The sequence below is a fragment of the Eptesicus fuscus genome, chromosome 5 (assembly GCF_027574615.1).
Source record: "Eptesicus fuscus isolate TK198812 chromosome 5, DD_ASM_mEF_20220401, whole genome shotgun sequence".
Taxonomy (NCBI): domain Eukaryota; kingdom Metazoa; phylum Chordata; class Mammalia; order Chiroptera; family Vespertilionidae; genus Eptesicus; species Eptesicus fuscus.
Genome location: NC_072477.1, coordinates 77,362,596 through 77,376,969, shown reverse-complemented (window position 1 = coordinate 77,376,969; position 14,374 = coordinate 77,362,596). Strand labels below are relative to the sequence as shown.

Genomic DNA, 14,374 nt, shown 5'->3' with positions numbered 1-14,374 from the left:
CTCCTGTGCAGAGGACTGCAGGCAGGCTCCAGGTTTGGTTTTACAAGCCTGACACCCTCCTGCCTAACTTGACAGGCTGATGTTTCATTTTCCTGGTTGTTGGCTCAGTTTTTTATCCAGAAAAGAGACTTCCCTCTCTTTATAGGATCTGCCTGGAGGGCAGAGAGATCATGGTCTTTAACTGAATTTATTGATGTTTAAGAATGGTTTTCATCAGTTGGGGGTCAGGTATAATGATATCAATGGGTTAACCATCTAGAAATAAGAGTGGAAGCCCCAAACTGCTAGAATAATAAAAAGGCCAAAAATAAAATTGTTTCTCTCTCCTCCACTTTGCCACTTCTATGCTTTAGAGATTAATGTAGCCAAATACATTAACGTTCTGATTTAGTATGCATTTCATTTATTTTTGAAGCAGCAGGATATACTGAGGTAAATTAAAAGAATAATAACTTGGCCCTGGCTGGGTCGATCAGTTGGTTAGAGCGTTGTCCTGATTCACCAAGGCTATGTGTTCAATCCCCCTAGTCAGGGCACATACACGTATCAGCCAATACATGCATAAGTGAAACAAATTGATGTCTCTCTCTCTGCCTCAAATCAATAAATAATATTAATAAAAAAGAACAACTTTGAAAGGCAGATCAGTATCACTAGGCAGATTGTTTCCTATACCTGCTACAGCACAGACTCTTGCTCAGAAGATGAGGTGTGTTTGAAAATGACTTTAAAAATAAATCCAGAGTTCCAGAAAGGGTAATGGCATTTTAGTTTATCTACAAAATCATCCCCAAGACCTATTTATTTCTGGCAGATGCTTGCTATCTTTACTCCCCCCACCCCCTACCCCCAATATTTTTGTTTAAGGCCTGCCTGCCTGCCTGTGGCCTATCCATTTAATTCTACCCCTTAGTACCCAAAGAATAATTGATCTCAGTGGAAGTATTATTTGCCCATTCCAACATTCTAGAGCTTGCAATACAAATAGAATTGCAATAGCAATAAAAGGACATCTTTATTATATGTGTACTTTAGTAAACTGAACATCTTGTCTCCAACTATTATCAGACAGAAAGGAAAATAAACATTTAATAATAACTAGGCATAGAGGAAACAATAGGCAAAATGAAAAAAAGTATAATAAGTTAGGACAGGGAACAGAATTGTTACTTGTTAACATTGGCAATGGGAGAATATATCCAAAACTAGAAAATGAAATCCAGAAGTAAAACATAGTTAATGAGTATATTACCCCCACCCCCAAGGATGACAAGAACTGTTTTTATAACCTTTGTTTCAAGTAGTAGGAAATAGAGTTACATGTCTTGTTGGAAGAACTGTAATCTTTCTGAAGCACTAGCCTTATATAATACCTAACCACTTTTTAAGGAGGTAATCTAGGGTGTACATAGTAAAGATAGAAAGTACAGAATGAAACCAGCCAGGGGTACATTTTCTAAAGCCATCATGCCTAATGGGTATTGGATGTTAGTCTGTCCTTCAGCAGTATGTATAGATCAGACCTTGAAGATGATCTATCTGGGAATGGTCCATGCTTCTCTCCCCCTGGCTAATTCCATCTGCCTTTGTTGGTAGAGAGTCTGCAGCAGAAGAGAGAAGACAGATATGGATGTTTATAAGAAAAGGGCAAATAAGGACCTCTCAAGCTATTTTATGAAATTCATTAGGACAACAAACCACCACCATTGCTTTCGTATAGTTTTCTCCATTGCATAATAGCTCCCAAACTAAGATTTGAGATATCAAAGGCTTTATCGCTACTTATGAAACTGATATTTCAGTGTGAGATTATCTGGTGATAATAAGACTACTATTTTAGAAGACCTGGAACATAATAATACCCACAGGTGATTACCAGGGAGGCAGAATTATGCCTCCAGGGAGGTGGCACTTTCTTCAATAACTCTATCTTTAAAAACTTTGTTATAGAAATTTAAAACAAAAACACAAAAGTAGAGTAGTATAATGAACTCACATGTACCCATCACCTAATTTCAACAAACAACTCAAGGCCCATTGTTCATTTCTACTCTCACTGCACCTCTCCACTATATACTAAAGCAAAAACCAGATAATCACTTAGCTTTCTATCCATTAATATTTTAGTATATATCTCCAAAAGGTAAATTATTTTTAATTTCATTTTATTTTGCTAATTCTCACCTGACGATATTTTTTCCATTGATTTTTAGAGAGTGGAAGGGAGACGGGGAGAGAGAGAGAGAGAGAGAAAAGCATCGATGTGAGAGACATATCCATTGGTTGCCTCCAAACACACCCTGATGGGCTAGGAATTGAACCTGCAACCGAGGTATGTGCCCTTGACTGGAATCGAATCCAAGACCTCAGACCAATGCTCTAGGGCAGTGGTTGGCAAACCGCGGCTCGCGAGCCACATGCAGCTCTTTGGCCCCTTGAGTGTGGCTCTTCCACAAAATACCACGTGCGGGTGCGCACATACAGTGCGATTGAAACTTCGTGGCCCATGCGCAGAAGTTGGTTTTCGGCTCTCAAAAGAAATTTCAATGGTTGTACTGTTGATATTTGTTGACTAATGAGTTTGCCGACCACTACTCTAGGGCAAAATCAGCTAGGACCAGATAGACTATTTTAAAAAATATAACCACAATAGCACTATACCTACAAATAAAAAAACACCTGTTAATAATTCCTTAATATCAAATGTGCAACAGGTATTCAATTTTCTTCAACTTTTTCATAAGTGGTTTTTTACAGTTAGGGCCCATATCTTTGTAGATGGTTTATACATTTCAATTATTGTCTCATCTGTAGAATAATCCCTCCATTTGTGAGGACCTTAGAGCAGGATGTTATTTTCCCAGTTTTGCCTCTTAGGGAGTAGACCCTAATTTCCTGCTGATGGAAATAAAAGGAACTTTGTAATATGACAGCAAAATATTTATCTACCTTAATATGTCCTTGGGGTCACCAGGAGCTTGGCATGGAGAAAGGGCTTAAATATCCTCAAGACCAAAGCCATAAAAAACTTAAAAGACAAGCCTAGACTTTTCATTGAACAGAGCTCCTTAACAAACCTCGTTTCCACGCCCTTTTCCCCTCATTGCCTGGATCAGAATGATAGTCCCATAAATTTATAAAATGTTACTTGTTATCTCAGGAGAAATAAACAAGGTTTTCCTAGTTCTAGCAGCACCTCTATGCAAAAGATGTACTCCATCAAAAATACTTTTTTTTGGTGAAACTTGGGAATGTCAGCTGTGTCCACAAACTTAGTTACTTTGGTCAAGATCGCTCAGTTTAAAGCCTTTCACTACTATGTGACCTAATTTTTTAAACCTCAAACCAGAAAGCTAATCTGACGGTGGAATAGAATCTTTGAAACTGAGATCATTATGGAAAATTGTGTACATACGGTTACCACACTTGAAACCCATGCCATTCTCCACTGGATACATTCTACCACCTTAACAGGAGACCAGAATGAGGTGTTTAATGTGCAGGCCTAACTTGGATAATTTTTCATACTCAGACAAGTTAGACTAGTCATGGCTCACCTGCAGGGCTGGTAGCTGAAAACCAGGAAGACTCTCTAGTGCGCTTCTACTCTCCCTCTGACCTGAAGGTTAGAATAGAATGGTGAAAGATAACTTCGTTGAGCAGTCCTTGGTAGTGTTACTTGTGGATCAGGGTAATTCTTAATCTGGGAACACTGCTCAGAAGGGAAAAGACTATTCGCTAAGCAATTTAAAAGGTGGCCTGAATTCCCACTATTTAGGGATGGTCCATTCTTTTTCTGTGAGGATAGAATGGGGAGATTTGAGTTTATGAGTAAGAAGATGTAGAAACAATATAAAGATTTTGGTGAGCTACAGAAGATGACACCCCTTATCAAGAGGACTGGTAGCAGAGGTGCCTTTTTGAAAATGATGGGAATAGGAAACGGACTTTATCATTCTGATTCAGAACTGAGCTCTTAGCAATGTTCAAACAGGGATCTCAAAAGGGCTGGGGGGCGGATGCAGTTTAATAAATAGCAGAACTTAACTGGTGACAGGATGCATGCTATTTAGGCAAAATTCAAAGCCTCCCTTCAATGTGAAGGAAATTGGATAAATTAAAGAATATTAAAGAGTTAAAACTGAAGACAGTGCTCTTTTGTGGGAAGATCCCCAACTTCTTTTTGCCTTGAAAATTTTCACTTTTCTGTATATTTGCCAATAGCTGAAGCTACAATCCTTTAGGAATGTTATTTAACTTACCTGAATTGTTGGGGGTGAGTACTTGTATGTGGCCTGAATCCCCACTATTCAGGGGTGGTCTGAAAGAAAAAACCCCTAGTCCAGAGGAGGCAGATGAAGTTCTATGGAGGGAAACACAAGCATCAGCAGAGAAAAGGAAGGTAAAGGCAAGAAGCATCTGTAAAGAAAGGACCTATACGTTTAGGCCAGGGACCCTGAGGTCTCTTGCAAGTGAGAATAAAATTAAGTAGTTGAGCCCAGCCAGCATGGCTCAGTGGTTGAGCATCGACCTATGAACGAGGAATCGAAATTCAATTCCTGGTCAGGGTGCATGCCCAGTTCAGGCTCAATCCCCTGAGTGGAGTGTGCAGGAGGCAGCCAATCGGTGATTCTCTCTCATCATTGATGTTTTTCTCTCCCTTCCTCTCTGAAATCAATAAAAATATATTTTAAATCTAAAAAAATTAAGTGTCCCAGTGACCAGATCCCAAGTGAAAGGAAGCACAGTGTTACTCACCTATATGATAGGCTGTGAGTGGAAGCTGGTGAAGGGGTTTCTAGAAAGCATAAAAATGAGCCTGTGAGATAATCCATAGATGGGAGAAGAGATTCAGATATACTCAGGACTAGGGCAAAGGAACTAGGGATCAAAGATTTTCATCATATATGTCAAAAAAACCAACTTTTGGTTTTGTTGATTTTCTCTACTAATTTCTATTCCCTAGTTCATTAATTTCTGCTCTAATCTTTGGTTCTTTGAAGTGATCAACAAAACATTAATATTTAGTATTTAGCCATACTGTCCAAGAAAAAATAAGGAAGCCTCAAATAACTAAAATCAGAAATTAAAGAGGGAATATTACTATAAAGTTACCATAAATAAATTGGCTAGCCCAGCTGGTGTTGCTCAGTGGTTGAGCTTCAATCTATGAACCAAGAAGTCATGATTTGATTCCTGGTCAGGGCACATGCCTGTGTTGCGGGCTCAACCCCCTGTAGGGAATGTGCTGGAGGCAGTCGATCAATGATTCTCTCATCATCGATGTTTCTAGCTCTCCCTCTTCCTTCCTCTCTCTGAAGTCAATAAAAATATATTTTAAAAAATAAATTTGCTAGGACATCTACATTTTTTTAAAGAGAAAAGTATGGCCGAAGCCGGTTTGGCTCAGTGGATAGAGCGTCAGCCTGCGGACTGAAAGGTCCCAGGTTCGATCCCGGTCAAGGGCACATACTTTGGTTTCGGGCACATCCCCAGTAGGGGGCGTGCAGGAGGCAGCTAATTGATGATTCTCTCTCATTGATGTTTCTAACTCTCTATCTCTCTCCCTTCCTCTCTGTAAAAAATCAATAAATATATATATTTTTTTTTAAAAAAAAGAGAAAAGTATGAAACAATTGAGGAGAGATTTTGGTGAAATTAAAAAATGGTTATCCTAAATAGATTTGCAAATTTCAAATTGCCTTTTTGGAAAGAAAGGGAAATCTCTGATAAGTATTCTCTAATGCCCTTGAAAATAGTAATTTTAAGGGGGAAGAGAAAATAAAATTAAGTGGGTGGAACAAAAATATTTCTTCACTGGAAAATATGTATGCTTAATACAGAGTGAAGAAGCCAGATATTCTGCAGGCTAACAAAATCGACATCTAGTTAACCCTCCTTTTAAGCCTAACTTCTACTGCCATCTTGTGGCAATTTAAAAAATCCATCTCAATTATTTTATTCAAGTTATCCACCTGACTACATGAGGTTTTCAATGACTTTCTATCACTCGAACCTTTTATTTCCCCCTTATCAGTTTGAGAACAGAAATATCATTATTTGAAAAGTAATACAATATGTGTGGATATCTGGAATCACTGGAACAAACAAAATGGCATTATATTATACACAGAAAACCAGAAATCTGCTGGTGTATGCACAGAATATTTTGTTTTGTGAGACCTTTTTGTTCCTCCCCCTCACCAGTATAAGAGTCTCTGGGAGTGCTCCTTCCCTGAATGCCTCTGGCTCCCTGATGGACAAATAATAAACATCCGTTAATAAACGTACCTTAATTTTCTGCCTTCCATATTCTTTGCTATTTCTCTGTATCTACACATTGAAGCACATTTTGTTCTTCCAGAGTGGGTATCTAGTCCACACTATACTACTTCCAAAACGCATATGACTGACACTGTTAATTTAATGCTTGAACATTTCCACTATTTCACCCCTATTCGTTCTCTGCAGCAGCTTCCAACTTCAGATCTGTGCTGCCAAAAGAAAAGTCTAGGATGTTCTCAGATAACTTATGCCATAATCACATAAGTTTAATATTCTTGCCTTAAATCTTTGCTTTCATTTAGTATTAGAAATATCATGCTAGCCTGGTTGGTGTGGCTCAATGATTGAGCACTGACCCATTATGAACCAGGAGGTCACATTCAATTCCCGGTCAGGGCACATGCCCTGGTTGTGGGCTTGTGCAGGAGCAGCCGATCAATGATTCTCTCTCATCATTGATGTTTCTCTCTCTCTCTTGCCCTCTCCTTTCCTCTCTAAAATCAATAAAAATAAAAATAAATCTCAATCTAGAAAAAGAAGGTAACTTTTACTTACTTGTCCCACGCTGCTACTAAAGCCAGCCACTCTATAAGGGATAGACTCCACTGAGGAGGACCGGCTGTATAAGGTGAGACAAAACAAAACAAACAAAAACCTGGCATTAAACTTTCTCAGAGACCTAAAGTCTCCTTGGTACCTATCTCAGCCACATCTAGGTATTGCTTTCATCTTCCAACTTTTGCTAACAGTTTAATGTTGCTATGCAGGCTTCCTACTCACCTGACCACTTGACTGCTATGCTGACAACTGGGTCTTGGAGTAACTAAAAAGGAATAAAGTGCAGAATGAAAAGTTTCCATCAATAGTATGCTCTTGCCTAGCCAATCAGTTGCAAGTGGGTATCTGGTTGTATTTTATACATAAGGTTAAGGAAATCACATTATAGTCTTTGAGAGGAAACCATCTTCCAAATGGGAAAAAGATATTTATTCATCTCACACAGATTTGGGGGCAAAAAAAATGTTCTCTACCTGACTGTGTTGGGGAAGTAATGCCCACTGGTCGAGGTGTGGTTGGCCTGCAAGGAAAAAACAGGAGGCAGCTCTCTAATATATCTAAGTAGAAATTTCACATTAGAGGATAAATCAAATCATTGTTTTTAGAATAGCTTCCTCTCTGAGAATAAATTGCTTATTATCATGTATTAACAGGTATCATCCCAAAATATGGAGTCCAAGTTTCCATATGAGACCCCCTTGGCTGTCCAACTCCCCAAGTGAAAACTTCTTCCTTTTATTGCCACAATATGGTAAGTTTTGAAGTCCTCCTTTCCTTCTTTCTTTCCTCAGTGCCTTACCAAGTACTTTCAACTTTACATATATCTAACCAACTGTCCATTCATTCATATATCCACCATTCCCCCTCACTCTCTCTATCCCCTCATCCATCTATCCAACAAGCACTTATTTAGTGCTTATATGTCCTAGATACTGAGATTACAAAGATACTAAAATATGATTCCTATCTCTTGAGAGGCTAACAGGTTAGTGGGGGACACAAAAATAATCCTATCTAATAAAAGAGTAATATGCAAATTGACTGTCACTCCAACACACAAGATGGATGCCCCCATGTGGACACAAGATGGCCAGCAGGGGAGGGCAGTTGGGAGGGATCAGGCCAGCAGGGGAGGGCAGTTGTGAGTGATCAGGCCAGCAGGGGAGGGCAGTTGGGAGGGACCAGGCCTGCAAGGGAGGACAGTTGGTGGTGACCAGGTCTGCAGGGCAGGGCAGTTGGGGGCGACCAGGTCAGCAGGGGAGGACAGTTAGGGCAACCAGGTCTGTAGGGGAGGACAATTAGGGGCAACCAGGCCTGCAGGGGAGGGCAGTTGGGGGCGACCAGGCCGGTAGGGGAGGGCAGTTAAAGGCAATTGGGCCAAAAGGGGAGCAGTTAGGCATCAATCAGGCTGGCAGGGGAGTGGTTAGGGGGTGATCAGGCTGGCAGGCAGAAGTGGTTAGGGGCAATCAGTCAGGCAGTCAGGCAAGCAGGCAGGCAGGCAGGCAGGCAGGCAGGCAAGTGGTTGGGAGCCAGCAGTCCTGGATTGTGAGAGGGATTTCTGACTGCCCATTTAGGCCTGAGCCCAGTGGGATCAGGCTTAAACAGGCAGTTGGATATCCCTCAAGGGGTCCCAGATTGGAGAAGGTGCAGGCTGGGCTGAGGGACCCCCCCCCCATGCATGAATTTTGTGTACCAGGCCTCTAGTAATAATAATAAAGCAAAGTTTAAGTGTTATAATGGGCATATCAGAAGTACAGAAATATGAAAGAATACTAGGCTAACTTCTGTGAATACAGGAGCCATGTATTTTTTAATCCACCAATACAGGGCTAACATTAAAAATATTTAACAATTACCAACTAGAATGATGGGTGATGTATACCCAGCACTTAATAAATAGTGGTCACTTAATGAATATTTACTCCATAAATGAATAATAGAACACCTACTCTAGCTAATGAAGTCTTGACAGAAGAAATGACATGGGAGTTGAATTCTGAAGGATGAGTAGGATTTTGTAAGATGATGGTTAAGGGGGAACATTACTTTCAAGATTTTACTTCAGCTCTTTTCAGTGAGTAAGTCTTTCTTGGAGAAGTGAAAGGTAAGTTCATCAACCATTTCCTTCACCTCAGAGCCCACACAGGAGTTACAACCAAGAGTCAAGAAAGAACAGAAATTTTCAAAGAGGGTAGAATGGGGCCTGATAAAACTGACCTGCTTCCTTGGTACCAACTTGGTGATTCCTGTAAGTGAAAAAAAATGAGAGTGAAGGAAACTGCAGCTCAAGGGTCTTAATCTATGGATCTTACTTATTAGATATGTAAGCTGCAACGTCTGCTAGCTGTGGTTGTTAAGACTTCCAATAGGAGAAAAAATAGCAGCAGTGTTTCCTTAGGAAAATTTTAGCTTTGCGGGAATAAAATTCTAATTCCTCTTCATGAAAAGACATTGAGAATCCTGTAGAATAATATACATGGGGAAATAGGGGAGAAAAAGAAAAATGACAGGACTACAATGTGCTATAGTAGTTACAGGAGCAGGATCAAGAGGAACATTATATATGTACAGAGTACATTCTTAGGAAGAAACAAATGTCTAGGAAATACAGTTTGAGGCATAGGAAGGGTCCTGAAGTGTCTTGTGATTCTTGAAGAGAGATTTTAAGTTACAATAGATATCCTATATAATAAAACCCTAATATGAAAATCGACTGAACGACCAGTTGCTATGATGCGCACTGACCACCAGGGAGCAGACGCTCAATGCAGGAAATGCCCCCTGGTGGTCAGTGCGCTCCCACAGGGGGAGTACCACTCAGCCAGAAGCCAGGCTCATGGCTAGGAGTGCAGCGGTGGTGGCGGGAGCTTCTCCCGCCTCCGTGGCAGCACTAAGCAATAGTGAGCTGAGCAGTAAGGAGCAGTGAGCAGGCGGGCAGTAAGTAGCGAGGGGTCCCGGACTGCGAGAGGGTACAGGCCAGGCTGAGGGACCCCCCCCCCAAATGCACGAATTTCGTGCACCGGGCCTCTAGTCTCTTCTATAAGAGAGCTTTCCAAATGGTATATTGTAACTCACTGATGTTCAAGGATGGGCTATCAGTATGTTAAATACTGACCGTTAAAGCCCTCCAAGGTCTTCTGTGGCCTCATCTATCTACTACAGTGTGCTTGTACACATATTATCAGTTACATATGAAAAAGTTAGTAAACACTATTCTATTCAGCCTGCTAGATAGATGGGAAAAGTAGGAGAGAAAATCAAAGTAAGGAAAATCAATTTCATTCACCTTCAGGATGGCTAGAAATTTCTTTAGTTCTTCATTCTCTTTCCTTAAAACTGACAGCTCTCTAGGCAAAAGATGAAAACAATCAGCTCTACTAGGTCAGTGGGTAATTATTTTGATTATTATCTAGTTAATGCTTATGGAAATTTTGATTATTATCTAGCTAATGCTTATGGAGAGATGCCTACCACCATACCCGGTATTCATCTCAGAGATTTAGTAATTCGGGGAGACAATGGCATGGTTTTGATGATGAGAAGAGTCAGATGGACAAAATAAACAGTCACTTAGTATAATTTCAGAGGAGTTTACATAGAATTCCATTTCCTCTCCGCATAAACTGCTGGCCTGCTGATATCTGAAAATTTCCATCAAGGATTCCATCTTTTAACTTAAGATTTCCAAAATACATTCCCCTAGAGGTAACATTTTAAATGATGTTTCTTGTCTTTTATCACTGTGAAAAAGCTATATCTGATTTCTCTGAAGAAGCAGTTTTTGATCAGGGGGAGTAGGAAAGGAAAGCTATAAAGAAAATGGAGATTGAGGGGACTAAAAATTCTGTACCTGATTTGCCCAAGATAAACATAAACACACATGGAGCAATTTTTAGGCTTTGCAACCATAGGGATTAAGGGCTATAGCTTCTCTGCAAGAAAAAAGCTCTCTGGTGATTTGATTTGTCACTTACTTGTTCTGGCTGGTCACTGTTTGTTGTGCCTCCTGCATGGCTGCTTCTAACTTTGTAATTCTATGCTTATAAAAGGCGATGAGGAGATCTGTTTGTTTTTTCTGGAAACGCCACACCTATGAAGGAAAACGAGGCCTATGACAAATACTCCCATAACTCCTTCTCCTTACTTCTGGCAACAAAGAGAAGTACATCAACTCATACTTTATTTAAAAGTTTTTTATTTTATTTCTTTTAAATTTCAGAGAGAAAAGGAGAGGAAGAGAAAGAGAGATAGAAACATCAATTATGAGAGAAATCATTGACTGGCTACTTCCTGCACTCCCCACGCTGGGGATCGAGCCCACAATCTGGGCATATGGCTTGACCGGGAATCAAGCTGTGACCTAGTTCATAGGTTGATGCTCAACCACTGAACCATGCCAGCCAGGCCCTCAACTCATACTTTATTACTGATCATTTTCTTCTGAGCATCTGGCCTAGTTCATGACTCCCCAGAACTAGAGGGTTCAGCATTAGAAAAAAAAACAACCCCAAAACTTTTCATTTCCAGAACAATGGCCTCCTAACATCTTAAAAAGAATATTCTGACATAGCAGGAGGGCACTTTAAAAATATAATCTTTCATCTTGAGCAAGAAGAGTGAAACAAACAAAACGTTAGAATTGGTTCTGATCTAACTTCTCTGATTAGTTTGGACTTATTAGTTTGGCCTCAGCTTCCACATTCCAGAGCACTAGTAACCAACTTACTTTCCCTAAAGAAACTCATGCAGGGTCGTATGCAGGTTGCTTATGCTGCTATAGAAAAGGGCAAAGAGACACCAAAGGGGATTGCTTATTCCTGAATTTCATTTCTAGGCATGGAAAAATAATTTTATCTTTCGCCACCGTTTGATAGACTGATGTGCATATCATGGGGTTATTGGTCAAATCAAAAGTTAATATTTAGAAAGGGTTTTTGCTTTGTCAAACTCTACTTTTGAATACACAGCAGTATTTATGTCATCTGCTTCATGCCTACTCAAGACTAAACCTTTTGTCTAAGGTTCTTCCCTAGATTATGGTATCTTTTCTTTTTTTCAATCCTCACCCGAGAATACTTTTCCATTGATTTTCAGAGAGAGTGGAAGAGAGAGGGAAAGACAGAGAGAAATATCAATGTGAGAGAAACATATTGATTGGTTGCCTCCTGCATGCACCCTGACCAGGGCCTGGCCAGGAAGGAGCCTGCCACCAAGATACGTGCCCTTGACCAGAATCGAACCTGGGACCCTTCAGTCTGCAGGCAGATGCTCTATCCACTGAGCCAAACTGGCTAGGGCCTTTGATTTTAGTATCTTGTCATAAACCTTTGTTCTTACCTAATTTGCAAGTTGCTTTTACCTCTCTCCTTTCTACTCAAAGCAAGTGAAATTAGTTCTAGATAAGAATTAACTGTAGTCTATTTTTTAAAGTTGATTTCATAGAAGTAAAACATGTTCGTTTTAGAAAATTTGAACAGTGCAGGAGTGAAAGAAAATTCACTCAGAATTCTGGGAGTTAACTAAAATGGTGGTAGTGGTAGTGGGGTGTTGGGGAACAATAGATTTTACAGATAGATGTAATACATAGCTAAAAAACAGTATCCCAAACTCCTAACCTACTCTTTTTTAAAATAGCTTGGCCATTTTATTTATTTAATTTATTTTTTTGTTAATCCTCAACCGAGGATATTTTTCCACTGATTTTTAGAGAGTGGAAAGGAGGGGGAAAGACAGAAACATCAATGTGAGAGAGAGACATCAATTGGTTGCCCTGAAGAGGTATGTGCACTTGACCAGAATTGTACCCGGGACCCTTCAGTCTGAAGGCTCAACCTCCATCCACTCAGCCAAACTTCTAACCTCCTCTTGAGGTAAGTTTTCAGTTAGAGAAAGTATCAGGCTAGGGCCAAGAAAATCCTAATCCTGCCCTGGACCAGTTCTCCCTTTGAGACTTCTACGGTCATAAGTGCACTGAGAACAGACCCCTGTGGAACTCCCGGGAGCCAGAATGGAGTCCTGGAAGGCCTTTTGCCTAGGCCTAAGGAGGCCTACTTATCCCCCCAAAAACTCAAACCCAAAAATCAGATCTGACCATTCCAAAAAAAAAAAAAGAAAGACCAATCCAGAAAAACAACCACCGGCAAGAAGTGTTAGAGGAGCCCTAGATAGAATGTCGGCCTGGGGACTCTCAGGTTCAATTCCAGTCAAGGGCACATGCCCAGGTTGTGGGCTTGATTCCCAGTGTGGCATGTGCATGAGGGTAGCCAATCAATGATTCTCTCTCATCATGGATGTTTCTGTCTCTCTCTCCCTCTCCCTTCCTCTCTGAAATCAATAAAAATGTAGTTTAAAAACAAAAGTGTTAGAGGAGAGGAACAAGTGGTTTTGTCTGATGCTGGAGTACAGATGTTTAGTCTATTTCAAATATGTCCACCAGCCCCACCAAATGGCTCAGTTGGTTGGAGCATCGTCCCACACCAAAAAGTTTACAGGTTTGATCCCCATTTGGGGCTCCTATGGGAGGCAATGGGTCAATGTTTCTCTCACATTGATGTTTCTCTTTCATATCTTCTCTCTCTAAAATCAATAAAATCATATCCTCTAAGTGAGGATTTTAAAAAAATACATCCACCAAAGAAGATTCTAAATCTAGCTCAGTAATGAATCTCAGTATTTTAAAATTTTTAATTGTCAGCAAACTCATTATTATGCCTCATTCAAATCCTTCAGCCTCATAAAGAGGTTGGCTTCTTTATTTTCTAAAGGACAAATTTTGCTTACTTATAGTTGTTGTGTGTTTTTTTTAACTTGGGGATTGCCCTAATCAGTTTGGCTAATGGATAGAGCATCAGCCTGAGGACCAAAGGCACCCAGGTTTGATTCTGGTCAAGGGCATGTATCTCGGTTGCGGGCTCCTCCCTGGCCCGGGCCCTGGTCGGGGCTCATGCAGGAGGCAATCAATCGATATGTTTCTCTCACATCAACGTTTCTCTCTGTCTTTCCCTCTCTCTTCTACTCTCCCTAAAAATCAATGAAAAAATATCCTCAGGTGAGGGTTAACAAAACAAAACAAACAAACAAAAAAACTTGGGAGTTATTTTGTTAATATATTAAAATAAAAAGAACAGATCATAATAAATGTAGTTCTGTTTGCATTGCTCAGTGGTTAGAGTGGTGGCCTACAAACCCAAGGAGGGTTCAGGAGGCAACCATTCTCTCTCACACCAATGTTTGTCTCTCTCTCTCCCTCCCTCTCCCCCTTCCTTCCCTCCCTCTCTTCCACTCTCTCTTAAAAAGCAATAGAAAAAATATCCTTGGATCCGAGTGAGGCTGGGTCCTTGGTCCGGGTGAGGCTGGGTCCCAGGTCCGGGTGAAGCTGGATCCCGGGTCAGGATGAGGCCGTGCGCCTCTGGATCCGGGTGAGGCTGGGTCCCGGGTCCAGGTGAGGCCGCGCCCCTGGGTCTAGAAGAGGCCACGCACCCCTGGGTCCGGGTGAGGCTGGATCCCGGGACCGGGTGAGGCCGCGCACACC

At 40.8% G+C, this 14,374-nt stretch overlaps 1 protein-coding gene across 1 annotated transcript in view; it reads right to left on the bottom strand.

Moving 5' to 3' along the window:
- Positions 1–1,454: 1,454 nt before the first annotated feature.
- Positions 1,455–14,374, bottom strand: part of RNF212B (ring finger protein 212B) — a 34,002-nt gene continuing 21,082 nt past the window's right edge. Inside the window, exons 5-15 of the mRNA XM_054715598.1 lie at positions 10,818–10,933; positions 10,130–10,190; positions 9,061–9,089; positions 7,317–7,363; positions 7,066–7,108; positions 6,841–6,904; positions 6,205–6,253; positions 4,759–4,798; positions 4,263–4,363; positions 3,558–3,619; positions 1,455–1,601 (exon numbers count right to left, since the gene is read on the bottom strand). Of these exons, the coding sequence (XP_054571573.1) occupies positions 1,536–1,601; positions 3,558–3,619; positions 4,263–4,363; positions 4,759–4,798; positions 6,205–6,253; positions 6,841–6,904; positions 7,066–7,108; positions 7,317–7,363; positions 9,061–9,089; positions 10,130–10,190; positions 10,818–10,933 (678 nt within the window). The 3' untranslated portion in view covers positions 1,455–1,535. The remainder of the gene's footprint in view (positions 1,602–3,557; positions 3,620–4,262; positions 4,364–4,758; positions 4,799–6,204; positions 6,254–6,840; positions 6,905–7,065; positions 7,109–7,316; positions 7,364–9,060; positions 9,090–10,129; positions 10,191–10,817; positions 10,934–14,374) is intronic.